Here is a 13,128-nt window from a genome sequence, read left to right as displayed (position 1 = left end):
AAATTGGCCATTAAAAGGAAAGAATTAAGCATCTACCCTTTCTGTAGAACTGTAGTTCATCGGCAGTCGATAAAGGAAAACTTTTTTTTTGCGTTCCGTATAATGAATGTAGAGGAATGAAAGAGTTAGAAAATTGCCATTCATTCACCAGCCCAAAATGAAATGATTCAAGCAAGTGTCATCATCAATCATCAAAACAAAAGTTTGGGAACAGGATATTAACCTGGTGCCAAATATCACCACATAGATTATTTGCAAATCTCCTTGAAAAATAAATAAATAAATGAAAGATCTGGTAGTCGCCCACGTGACCAAACTTTGCATCACTAATGGTACAACTTTGACGTAGTCCTTGATGAGATGCAATAAGTACACAGCATCACCTATTAAGTATTCTTGTCAAGTGTGTGATCTTGATCTAATCAGGCCTTTCAGAACTGATTTGCAATTTACAGGAAATTTACAAGGGACGAAGGAAAAAGTTAAACACATCAAGGAGATAATCAGCAAATTCAGAATCTGAGACATTCTACAAGACAACTAGCGTGTTCTCTTCAAAAAGAAAATGTAATAGAAGAGAACGAGGGGGCTGAAAAAGGAGAAATTTAAAAGACAATAACAATCAAATGTAATATCTGGATCTTGTTTGGATCTTGGTTTTAAAAAAAATAGCTATATAAGCATTTTGGGGAAAGCTGAGGAAACTCATACATGAACTGAATATTAACTAATATTAGGAAGTATTGTTAATTTTAAGTGTGATAATGGAATTGTGGTTATGTAGGAGAAATGCTGTTTTAAGAAGTACATGATGAAATATTTAAGGGTGAAGGGTCATGATGTATAGAACAGACTTTCAAATGGTTCACATAGGTATATCAATAAAGCAAATTTGGTAAAATGTTAAGTGCTGAGTGTAGGTGTTAGGTTTATGGATGATCATTGTACTGTTCTTAAAAAGTTAAAAAAATAATTTTTTGGAATAAAAATTGGAAAAAATATGATATGGAATGGAACAAGATTAGCAAAATGTTGATCATTACTGAAGCTAGATTATGGAAATATAGGAATTCATTAAACTGCTTTCTCTACTCCTGAATATATTTGTAAATTTCCACATTAAAACTTTTGCTTAAAAAATAAAGAAGAGTCCTGGAAGGGAGCAAAACAAAATAAGAAGGATACCAAAAGAGACGGCTGATACAGGGTTATTACTGAACCTTCTTCAAGTTCTTGGGTTGTCAGTTCTGGCCTTAATATTAGTTAAGTTTTATTGGGCAACCCCAATTCAGTGGAGAGATGGCTTTCTGAAGTGGAAAATAAGGCTTGGGGACTCCACTGCCTTTCCTCCCACCCCTAAATGATGAGGCGGGCATTAGGAACATGACATAGAAATAAAAATAAGTCAATCATTTGGCAAAGGCAAGAGGCAGAACAAATACTGAAAGAGAGGAAAAGAAGTAGGAAAACATTAGGCTACCCGGAAAAAACCAAACCAAGGAGCAGGCTTACTGTGAGGCCTGGGCTGAAGGACAGATTAACCTCAAGATTTCGTGGTTGGGTCATTTATACCCAGGGGCTCTGAGAGCTGTGGTGGAAGTGAGTGGTTATCCATGAAATCACCTCAATATGGGGGGCAAAACAAAGCTCAAATTAAAAGTTAATAAAATAACATCCTCTACTAACAACAACATGGCTTCTATTGGAGCTGGCCAACAGTTGCAGCCAGCTTTGAAAGAGACGTACCCAATAGCAATACTTGATAATTTTATGAATCAATAAATTCTTCTCAGAAGGGGAATCAAACCAGTCAAGTGAGTGAACCTGACTACGGCCACAAAACAACCTGATGTAGGGAAATGATTCCAAAAAGACAGCAAACTGAAGACTCATCTCATGAGTTGAGGTCCCCAAAGCTAAAGTGTCAATTTGTATTTTAGATCTAATGGGTTTCCTATCCTATCCCATTTTTAATTAATTGGCTGGAAATCTTACTGTACTTAGTGTCTAGTAAGAAAACAATGCAGAATCCCAGATCCTCTCATGGACATAGGGTGGTGAAGACATAAGATAAAAACATTTGAGAACCACCATTTTTAGAGTCTTACACTGATGCACAAAACAGGGTGCACTAACCCAGTGTTCTCAGGGGCCAGCCAAGTCATGTAACTGGCCTAAAGAAAGGCAATGGGGGTTTGAAAGGACGAAGACTGGAAAGTACAGGCTCCATCTATAAGAAATGACCACTAGTCAGGGGCCAGAACTTCTGTCTTCAGAAATGTGGGCCCACTATTGCTAGAGTTTCCAGCTTGAAGTCTGAGCCTTTATTAAAAATGTCTGATATTTTACACAGAAATTGGTCCCTCAAAAAAAAAAGTCCATAGCCAGATATAGCCAATTTTTCAACCTCGGGCAAAGATACATGCACCAAAATGTTCCCCAAAGTGTACAGCAAGATTGGAAACATTCTAAAATTCCAGCAACAAAAGATTGGTTGAATAAACTGAATGCTGTTAAAACACTGTTATCCATAAACACACACACACACACATACATGGAATCAACTCCAAGGTAGATAATTAAAGGAGAAAATGTGAGGTCCAAAAGAGGCCCTGTACTATGCTCCTATTTGATATAAAGGAAGGAACAATGTGAGGTAGAAATAGAAGGGGGATTTAACAATGTAAAGAATAGCTTTGGAATTTTCCAAAAGAATTTGGTAGTCATGGTTGCCTTTGAGGAGGAAGCTAGAAATCTGAGAGAGGAGAACCTTACCTTTCACTGAACTTCCTATTAAAAATGTTAGTTTTCCCCCAAATACATGTATTACTTTTAGCTTTCAAAGTGAATAGACTTTTTCGAAAGAACAACAACAAAACAAGAAGGTGCTCTGCGTGTGGCTTAGAAAAACCAGGAAGGGGAAATGGGCCCTCCTTGGTTAAAATTGCGGAAGAAGGGGGTTGGTTAATTTTCTCTATCATTTCTTTGATTCTTTGTGTTTTCCCCCTGAAGACCCTTCTCATTGTCTCTCCTTATTTCTGGTTTGTTTGTCAACATCTGTTTCTCTTCACCTTACAATTCCCCTGTGCCCACATCTTCCTTCTCCTCCTCAAAAAGGAAGAGCCGATGAGTAAATGAAAACAGAGTGTCATTGGGGGGAAAAAAAAACATCAAAATGGCCCCCAAATCCAGGACACTGGAAAACAGGCCCTGGTTTTCAATTTCCTAATAAGATTAGAAGCTAGCTCTAAAATATATTTATTTTAAGTGTTTATTTCATAGAACTATCCCCCAGGGACAAGTCACAGATGCAATCCAGCCAACTAAAAACACTGCTTCCGTGTCCTTCCAGCCCCACACTCAATCTCTATCGGCTGGGGGCCCATCTCAGAAACATCTCTCAAGTTCTCTCCTTCCTCTAGACCCAACTCTCCCACTTCAGCATTGCCTGCTCTCAGGCTCCTGCATGCAACTCACGCCCAGAAATTCCTGAACTTCCATCCTACGCCTTTTTCCAACTCTGTGCCTCCACAGAACTGCCTCTTCTGCCTGGAATCAACTGGGTTAAGAGCACAGATGCAGGAGCCACACTGCTTGAGTTCGAATCCTGCCTGAAATTTTCTTCATCTACAAAATGGGAACGTGGTGCCTATCTCAGCATTGCGGTGAAGATTACTACACAAGTTATAAACGTAAAGGACTTGGTGCCTGGCACATGATGCTCGGCATTGCTGAGATTATTCAACTGGGAAATTCCTACTCATTCTGAGGCCCAGCCAAGACCTCGCTCATTTCCCAGTGGCACTGTCACTCTTCCCTTTCCTCCCCTCACTGCTTGATCATCTCTATTGTGGCCCTTTTTACTAGATTATAATAACCTAGTCACATATTCACATGTCCATCTGCTCCATTAGATCTTGCAGGTCATGAAGGGCAAGGACTGTCTTACTCATCTTTGTAGCTTCAGCACTCAGAACACAGTATTTCCTCAGTAAACACTTTCCCAGGGAATTAATTTAGCCTCACTGGGATTCCTGGGATTCCAAAATATGCAGTAGAGCTTTAGATTGTGCCTAAGCACACACCTTTCCCAGCTCCCCTCCACATCCACCTGGTAAATCTATTCTTTCACTTTTTTCTACTCATACTTCTCACACTCAAGCTTCAAGAGGTAGTTGAAATGCCACTTTCCTGTGATGTCATCTGTGACTCCTCCTTCCCTTCCTAGGTATTTCTCCAGCGTGTTATAGCATCTATCTTTATTAATTTGGTCTCTTAGATGTCTTTTTCCTCTACTCAGAAAATCTTTGAGAACCTGACATGTAGTACCATGCATGACATTTAGTAAATTAGTGGCGCTCAATTCTATCTGTGCATCAGAATCACATACACAGTTGGTTAAAAATACTGATTTGTAGGATCCCATCCTTAAGGACTCTTAATCAAGAGTCTTTTAGGCAAAGTTCTAAATCACTCTCTGATAGCTGATGGGCAGCCAGGGTTGAGAACCTCTGTAGCAGATACAAAAACTTATGCAAAAGACCTATATCCATTCATCAAATGAAAGACAATAAAGAATCATCCCACTAAGCCTGAAGCAATTCTGAAGGACCCTCCCACTTAAGAAATAGAGGCAGTATGGTGTCTTTCTGATGATACTCTGGTTCCTTACCATAAAAATGATACCCTTTAAAGGGTCTGTAAAAGGGCAGCAAAAGTAGTAGAATGTGCTAAACCCAACCAAGATAATGGCACAGGTGAAGAGAGACCAACAGAAACAGCTTTATTTGGACTGACAGTTGGAGAGGAAGAGGAGGACCTGAGATAGCATGCTGAGTTAAAAAGCAAATTAGTTTCCAAAATAAAATGGCAGTCATCAGCCAAACGGGCTACACTTCCCAGCAGCCTTGCAGTGACTGCAATCAACAAAGTCCTGCTAGGCAATGTTTATTTGCCACTAAATCACTGAAGCATGCCACGATTACAAGAAAGGTACAGGTTGGGCTTTTTCCCATTACTAAATTTCCACAACACCTCCCCAGTCATTAAGTATTACAAAAGGAAATAAAAAAAATCACATTTTACAGATCTTAGATTTGTCTTTAGCATTTAGCTCAAAGATCTCACCATCTGCAAAAAAAAAAATAGTTCTTCTGCAAAACTCATCAGCTAAAAGTTTTATCTCAGCAGTGAGAAGATGGCCTTTGCTCGCCCATGGCAATTCTTTTCCCATTTTCCCTAGCCAGTTAGGGTTGAACAGCAGAGTGAGACTCAGATTGCGGGGGGTGGGGGGGTGGGGGAGTGGACACCGGGGCTAATTCCCCCAGTACAAGATGGCATCTGAAGCTTGATGGGAGAGCAGAACTGGAGAGACTTGAGGGAAGGGTCCAGGCCCTGTATTCAGTCAGAGTCACTGCTGGAAGAGGAGGAGGAGGAATGCTGCAAGGGGAAAGGGGAAAGGGGATATCATCAGATCCAATGACCTTTGATCCCTCCATGACACATGCTTTGGTGCCCTACCCCTCCACCCAAGTGCCCTTTGCTTTCTAAGAAGGTCAGGAGTCTTCAACCAGACTGTCCCTTAAACAGTAAACACAAGGGTTTCCTTCAGCAGTGAGCATACACTAATGGATGAAACCATCCTAAATCATTGCACAGAATTTAACACACTGCATGTGGAGCAAGTTTCCAACTTTCTTTACCTAAGCCAATGCCTAAGCAAAGAATAAATTATAGGCACAAGCATAGGATAGTGCTAGGAAACAGCTTCTACCTTATAATGTTAACTGCATGGAAAGTTCCTAGTGGCTATGAGTCTAAGAAAAGTGAGTAGAATCAGCAGCTGTGTGTGCATCTATCTCTACTTTTCCCTAAGCCTCAACGGAAAAAAAGTGAGGAAAGTGGGAGAGGAGGCTGGGAGAGTCCTAGTCAAGGTTCATTACAGGCATACCCCCCTTGACAACTGTCATCAAAAACATTTTTTAGTCTCTCCTTTCAATCTTTCTCCTTTTCTTCTCCTCAGACTGCTACCAAAGATCCAGAAGCAGGATTAGCATCCAAAACCGTAAGGCAAATAAATACTAGGCAGAAAAATGTAAATTGGGCCTCCTTAAGATCGAGGTTGGTTCAGTCTTTCCAGAGTTGTCCTGAGAGCTACCTTTACCCTTGCAAATTAATATTCCTCTGGAATGAAGATACTTTGCCCTGGGACTGAGCATGAAACTCAGGGTTTTATTGAGGCTGAGTCACCTACTGCTCGTCCTCTCAGTTTCCCTGCTGGGTGGTTGGACAAAAAGGCCCATGTAATTAACACAAAACACTAAGAACGCTGAAGGAGAGAAAGAACTCCGGGAACTAGGGCCACATTATTTGTCAATTTTTATTAAAAGACTGCTTTTTCAAAGGACTGACTCTATTACTGGACATTTGACCACCTCAGTGGGTGTGTCCAACTTGCTAAAACATGCATCTGGTCAGGGAGAGGGGCAGAAGTTCTGGGAAGAGAAAGGCACACAAGGACTTCGGATTCTGATATCCATTCAAAGGCTAAGTCTAGCCCCTCCCAGAAAGAAGGCCCAAATAGCCTAATAGTTCTTTTCAAGATTATCAGATTCCCTCCCTTTGGAATCCTATACAGAGGAAAATCATCTGCCAGAGCAACACAATTGCTGCCCTGTGTCCTCAGACTGCCAATCCCCCTTCCTTGCCCATCTTCTGCCTCCCTAGTCCCTCTGGTTTGGGTGGGGGGGGCAGCCCTTCCTAGCCAGGCTCCAGAAGGCACTGACCTTGCCATGCTTGTGGTGTTTGTGCATCTTTTTATGAGCTTTCTTCATTTTCTTCTGCATCTTCTTGTCCATCACCATTCCTGGTCCCATCATGCCAGGGGCCAATGGAGTCACCGGAGGCATGCCAGGGGCAGGTGGTGGGTATGGAGGGGGGTAGGGACCTGAGGGTTGGCATCCTGGGTACCCAGATTGTGGCACAGGATGACCAGGCCCACCTGGAGGAAAAGCTGGATTCCCCTGGGGAACTCCTGGGGGAGGGGGATAGGGGCCTGGAGGAAAGGCAGGGTTGACAGGTGGTGGATGGGCAGGATTGCAACCTCCAGGGTACCCGACGTTAGGGGGATATGGATTTGGCCCCGGCTGCCCTGGTGGAAGAAGCAAAGAATAAATTAAGGTTAGAACTGCCCAGAGCCTCTGGCAACAAACAAACAAACAAACGGTGGGGGGAGGGGAATTCCGTTTCTCACTCAACACTTAAGGGGAAATGGAAAGGTGAGGAAGGAGAATGGAGGGTAGGGTAGACAAACATAAGTAGTACAGAGAAAAGGTAACGTCCCTGGCAGGGCTGGGAAGAAGAACCACCCTGGGGGAATAGGGCTTTGCTTTTGTTCTAGCCCATCTGAAAAAAGGTTGGGGCAGGAGAAGAGTTCCCCAAACACCTACCGGGATTAGGATTCCACATGTTCAGGTGTTTCCACCTGCCTGAGGAGAAAGAAATAAAGGCAAAACCTGACAGTCCAGAAATGGGTAGGGGATTTAGAGACCAAGCCCAACTCCAAAGCCTCCTGCCCCACAGTAGGCTCTCAGAGAACTGCCACAATGTTTCCACCTGTCCCTTCTCCCCAATACCTGTTCGGTTCCTAGTTCCCTAACCGCAGGAACCTAGCTCCCAGGGCCCCTCCACCTTCCACCAGCTCTGGCCACCGCTGGAGGTTTCTAACTCCTCCGGAGAGGGGCAGAGTCCGCGAATCTCGCTATCCCCATCACTCATCTCCCTTTCCTAGACTGACTCCGGAAAACTTTAACCACCTATATGCTGCCGAAGGATCTTAAACAACTTCACTGCCCCCCGGGGGAGAGTGATGGAGGACAGGACCCCCACCCTAGACTAAGAAAAGGACCCGCCTCGACGCAAAACGAGGCAGGAGGCTGAAAGATCCTCAAACGCTTACATATGTAGACACACCCCCTTCCCCATTAAAAAGGGCAAATGGAGATTCCTGGCTCCCAGCTGCCACCGGACCCCTCACCCAGGAATAAAGAAAGAAGAAAACAGGAATCTAGATGTCCCGTCACCTTTACACCACTGCCTGGGCTTGACTCGTCCTTCTCAGCCTCCACTCTCACTTCCTGGTCTCAGTCTCACCTTAAGCTCCCGCATCCGTCTCTGCTATCGCCTAATTGGTAATTATGTGGTCATTCGGCGATATGATTGGAGAACTCAGTTGTCAATCACTACGCTGGAGGGCAACGGTTGCAGTAGGGGAGGAGCCGGGCGCGGTAGGGCGAGGCTGGTGCGGAGGAGCGGGCGGGCCGGAAAACCCTGGTGGGTGGCGCTGGGAGGGACGAGCTAGGAGATTCCTGTCTCTCCTGGCCAGCTTATGGGCAAAGTCCCCAAGTGCCGAGAAGAAACTCAACACTTGACCTCTGAACTGTGGGTGCCACACCTTGTAATGTGAATATACTGTGATAAGATATATAACACAGAGCGCTTAAGGAAGGGCGGGGATCTGCTGAGGCTCACCCCCAAGCCTCAATATTGCGGACTCCCTCTGAGCTTCCGCAGGAAGTAAAGAAACATTCTTGGGGGAAACACAGAGATTTCTAATCTCTCCTAGGATTCCCATATCTCAGTTGCATAGCTCCGCCATTTGTGGAATGGCCATTAACCAGGAACCAAGGAGCTCATCCTTGTTGGCTCTCTCCTTCGCCTTTACCTTCTTCCCCCTCCAACATCACTGAAGGGTCTGTTTTGTTTCGCCAAGTAAATCTGGAATCCCTCCACTTCTCTCCATCTTCTCTACATCCAATCTACCGTCATCTCTCAACTGGATTGCTGCACTGGCCTCTATGTTTTTTTAATAACATAATTAACAAGCGTGATTTAATGAACATATATAGAACCATGCACCCAAAACTTTAAAAGTACTTATTCTCTTTAAAAATTGATGTAAGTACAGTTGACTTGTTTAAAAAAAAATGTTTATTCCTCTTAAGCATACTTAAAACATTTATTAAAATGATCTCAACTAATATTCAAATTTCAAAGAATTATGTAACACATACCATATTCTTTGACCACAACTTAAAACGTAAATACAAACGAAACTGAGCAGGACCCTGTGGGGCCCTCCTACGAACAAAAGCCTTTCTGTGTCCCCGTTTCTTGTTTGTAGGAAAAAGGGTTCAGCCTCCTAGACCTTCCCTGCGTTTCAAAGAGCAGATTCAGACAGCGGCTAATTAGGAAAGGGAGGGAATGCAGAAACAAAGGAGGAATAGTCAAGAAACAATTTATGTAGTGATAAAGGAGGGTCCCGGCTCCTCCTCAAGGAATATACATAACAATATATCTTTGAGTTTTTCTGCAGGAATTAAGGTCCCCATTCAGGTGGAGGATGGTAGCTTCGGGCTGAGCACAAGATTCCTGGAACATCACCCTGTTACCTTACCACCAACCAATCAGAAGAAAGCAGCCCTTACCCCAAATTTTGCCTATAAAAACTCTCCCCCCAAAACCACTGAGGAGATCGGGTTGTTGTGTTGTTTTTTTTTTTTTTTTTTTAACACAAACCACCAGTTCTCCTTATTTGGCCCTGAAATAAACCTTTCTGCAATCTAAACTCCAGCATTCCAGTTTGTTTGACCTCACTGTTCGTCGGGCACAGGAATTTGCATTAGGCAACACAAATATACATCTGGAAGTTAAAAAAACAAACAAAAATCTTTCAAGTAACTCTGGGTCAAGGAATAAAACATGATAGAAATTAAATACTCTGAATTAAACCCTAGAGAAACTATTACATCCCAAACTTGTGACATACAAAAAATATAAAGAAGAAAAATTGTATACTGAGTTTGTCATCTTTAACTAAAATTTTTTATTTTTTTAATTTTAAAATTTTTGTTATATATATTTTATTGAAATAGTTATGTAACCATAGCACATTTTGATATATTTTTGTATCAGGTTCATTCTAAATGTTTGAAATGAATTGGAATATTTTCTTTTTTTTTAACTCTAGGGCAACAATTTATATCTGCATTATTTCCTTCTTGGAAGATCATTGAGTTTGAAAGAAATTATTGATTCATCTATACAGGCATGATGCCTTTCATAATTTAAATATTTAAACCTATCTTTTTCTTTTAAAGCAGCTTTATTGAGATATAGTTTATATACCATTCAACTCACCCATTTAAAGTGTACAATTCAATGGTTTTTAGCATATTGTGAGCTTCTGCAACCATCACCATCACCTAATTTTAGAACATTTTTGTCCCCCTTAAAATAATTCCACACCCATTAGTAATGAATCCTCATTCCTCTCCTTACCTCTCCCCCAACCTCTCCCCCATTCCACCCAAGACCAAAGCAACCATTAATCAATGTTCTGCCCGTAAATTTTCCTATTCTAAATACTTTGTACAAATGGAAAATTGTACAATATATGACCTATTGTGATTGGCTTCTTTCACTTAGCATAATATTTTCAAGGTTCATCCATGTTATAGTATGAGTCAGTACTTCATTTTTATTAAGGAAGTACTGAATAATATGCCATTGTTTAGATATACCACATTTAGTTTATTTATCTGTCAGTTGATGGACATTTGAATTGTTTTCACTTTTGGCCTGTTATGAATATTGCTGCTTTAAACATTCATGTACAGGTTTTTACATGAACGCATGTTTTCTTTTGTTTATTATCAGCATGGAAATTAATTTCAATTCAAAATTATATGGTTATGTTAGTGGATAGTAAGACCCCTAAATTCAGAAGCCCACCAAAGTGTGAGTCCTTGCCACTGGCTATGAAAGAATTTGCAACAGAGGCAGAGGGACAAAGTGAAAAGCTGTTTTATCACTCAAAAAAGGAAAAGGAAAGAAATTGTTCAAGTAGGGAGCCATCAGCCAAGACGGCTGGTCAAGGCAGCTCCAGCTCCAGGTCAGGCCATGTGGACTTTTATTGGAAGCTTCTGCCATCATATCCTCCTTCTGGGTGTGCTGGAGCCAATTACCTTTTTTTCTGTCCTTGTGTGGGCTTTTCCCATTGTCATGGCAATTGTCAACTGTCATGGCACTGGTGGGTGTGTCATTTGGCATGCTAATACATTACAATGAAGGATGAATATATAATGAGGCTCAAGGTCCACTGGAAGGCAAATCCTCTGCCATCTTGGGCCTAGTTTATTCTAACCAGTTCTTCTTTCTTTTCTTTGTGGCTGCCTCCGGAGACTTAGAATAATTGGTTTCTATTCAAGGGAGAAGCAAGGGTATGATCCTGGGGGCAACAGCCTCAGTAACATGGGGCAATAAACAAGAGGCAGGGGTTGGTGAGGGGGCCTGCAGTGTCCTACTCTGTATCAATTATGTTTAGAATAATGTAATAATTATCTACAGCACATATCACCCTTGGCTCTGAAATAGTTCCAAACATGTCATTCTCTTTAATTCAGAAAATATGTAGTAAGAATGCACAAGGAAGCAAAAATATAAAAAACAAGTTTGCTGAGTATTGGGAGTTATTACAAGAGGGACACACCAAGATAAATGTGACAGAGTCCAAATTAAATAACATGGGGCAAGGCAGGCATTCTCTTGCTTTATCAACTCCTGGAAAATGAATCAGTAACCTCAGTAATACACGAATACTACCACTTGGTTAAAAGGACAAACTTTCTGAGGGACACAGGTAGTAATTCATTATATTTCCCCTTTTTCTAACTCCTTTCCTCAAACCAATTTATTTTCTTTCCCCTAAGATAGGTTTTATCCTGTTGGGGAAAAAAAATGACTTTCTTTGTAAATTGGAGTAAATAATACCTTGATTGAAGTATGTAAGTTGAAGATGCTTAGGGACCTTTGAAAAATGTCAGTCAGCTACTTAAGAGAAAATCAGTGGCTTGCAAAAAAAAAAAAAAAATATTCAGACATTATATATTTACTAAATAGATTTTCTTTTTAAAGAATAAGCAGTCCAAAATGGGTACAAAAGCCCAGGGTTTACTGTGACCTAGACAATCAAAAGCAGAGAGTTGATCTTTGATTAAACTCATTTTACTTGTGGAGTGAGCTATAAGGAGGCTCCAAGACAGAGTCTGGTTTCCAACAGTGTCCACTGCCAAAGGGCAAACTCAGAACATCTCCTTCCCTCGTAGAAACTGGGACATGGATGAGAAGTCTTTCTCTGAGCAGCCCTTCAACTAGCCCTTCTCGCACATCATCCTGTAGCTCTGATAGGCTTGACTGTCCAGAAGGATTGGGCTCTTTGTGATAGTAACAGAGTCTTATGCTAATTCCAGCTCCTTAGCCGTGAGTGTTATTCTGAATCCACCCTGACAGTTCTTAGGTGAGGGAACTCCATCCATCACTCCAGGTACAGGATTATAAATGTCACTTGACCAACACTGTCTTGAGCTTATATTTAGGATTTTAGCTAAGAGTTTTGGGTCAAGCCCTAACCTGATTCCCAGATTCATAGCTTCAGCAGTTCCAATCATACAAATAGCTAACAGCAGGCTGCTGTAGCAGAGCCTTGCAGTCTGCCCAGTCCCAAGGGCTCCATAACACACCACATCGCAGCCCTTATACCCCAGCAACTCCTGAGCAGCAGCAAATTCATCTTTGACTCCTCCCACCATAAACATTAGGTTTTCAGACTGAGCCACTCCCTACACCATCAGAAACAGGAGCCTCCAGAAAAACTGCTCCAATTTTCTCAACTTCTTTAGTTAATTCTTTCAAAACCGTAGGATTGATAGCTCTGGAATCTGTTGATAGTGAGCTTTTCTTCGCTTTTTTAAAAGAATTCCATTTGCTCCAAAATAAGCTTCTGTTGCATTGATACTGGTGGGCAACATTGTTAATAATTCCATCCACTTTCTCGCTACATCTGCTGGGGAAGACTCCGCTGGGAAATCTAGACACTCTTAGCATGCATCAGGGAACAAACCTAGACACTCTTAGCTTGGATCAGGGAATATGTTATAAATAGTGAGTGAATAGCTGTGTTTCATGAGTTTTTTTTGCCAGTGGATGCCCCATGTTGCCTAGTCCAATGAATCCAGCTGGAGTCTTTGAAGCCATTGAGCCAGAACACATCACTGCAAGGCTGGCCACTGC

General features: G+C 41.9%; 1 protein-coding gene and 1 pseudogene across 2 annotated transcripts; both read right to left on the bottom strand.

Moving 5' to 3' along the window:
* Window positions 1–4,762: 4,762 nt before the first annotated feature.
* PRR13 (proline rich 13) lies at window positions 4,763–8,194 on the bottom strand. Of its 2 annotated transcripts, none has more exons than XM_010986616.3 (4): window positions 8,082–8,194; window positions 7,449–7,487; window positions 6,786–7,150; window positions 4,763–5,439 (listed from the first exon to the last, which is right to left on the bottom strand). In XM_010986616.3, exons 2-4 carry the CDS (start codon window positions 7,465–7,467, stop codon window positions 5,401–5,403), a joined length of 423 nt encoding a protein of 140 aa, XP_010984918.1. In that variant the 5' UTR covers window positions 7,468–7,487; window positions 8,082–8,194; the 3' UTR covers window positions 4,763–5,400. The 2 variants fall into 2 exon arrangements, with proteins under 2 accessions (XP_010984918.1, XP_031318302.1); XM_031462442.2 differs by having other exon boundaries at window positions 8,036–8,159.
* A 3,934-nt stretch (window positions 8,195–12,128) lies between these two features.
* Window positions 12,129–13,128, bottom strand: LOC105094602 (3-hydroxyisobutyrate dehydrogenase, mitochondrial-like; annotated as a pseudogene).

Source organism: Camelus dromedarius, chromosome 11 (assembly GCF_036321535.1).
Source record: "Camelus dromedarius isolate mCamDro1 chromosome 11, mCamDro1.pat, whole genome shotgun sequence".
NCBI classification, from domain to species: Eukaryota; Metazoa; Chordata; class Mammalia; order Artiodactyla; family Camelidae; genus Camelus; species Camelus dromedarius.
This window is presented reverse-complemented; position numbering and strand designations above follow the sequence as displayed.

Excerpts from the sequence above, each read along its gene's own strand:
- PRR13 (XM_010986616.3), bottom strand. Across the intron at positions 5,440-6,785 it reads AACACCACAAGCATGGCAAG|CATTCCTCCTCCTCCTCTTC; the intron begins GTCAGTGCCTTC and ends TTCCCCTTGCAG.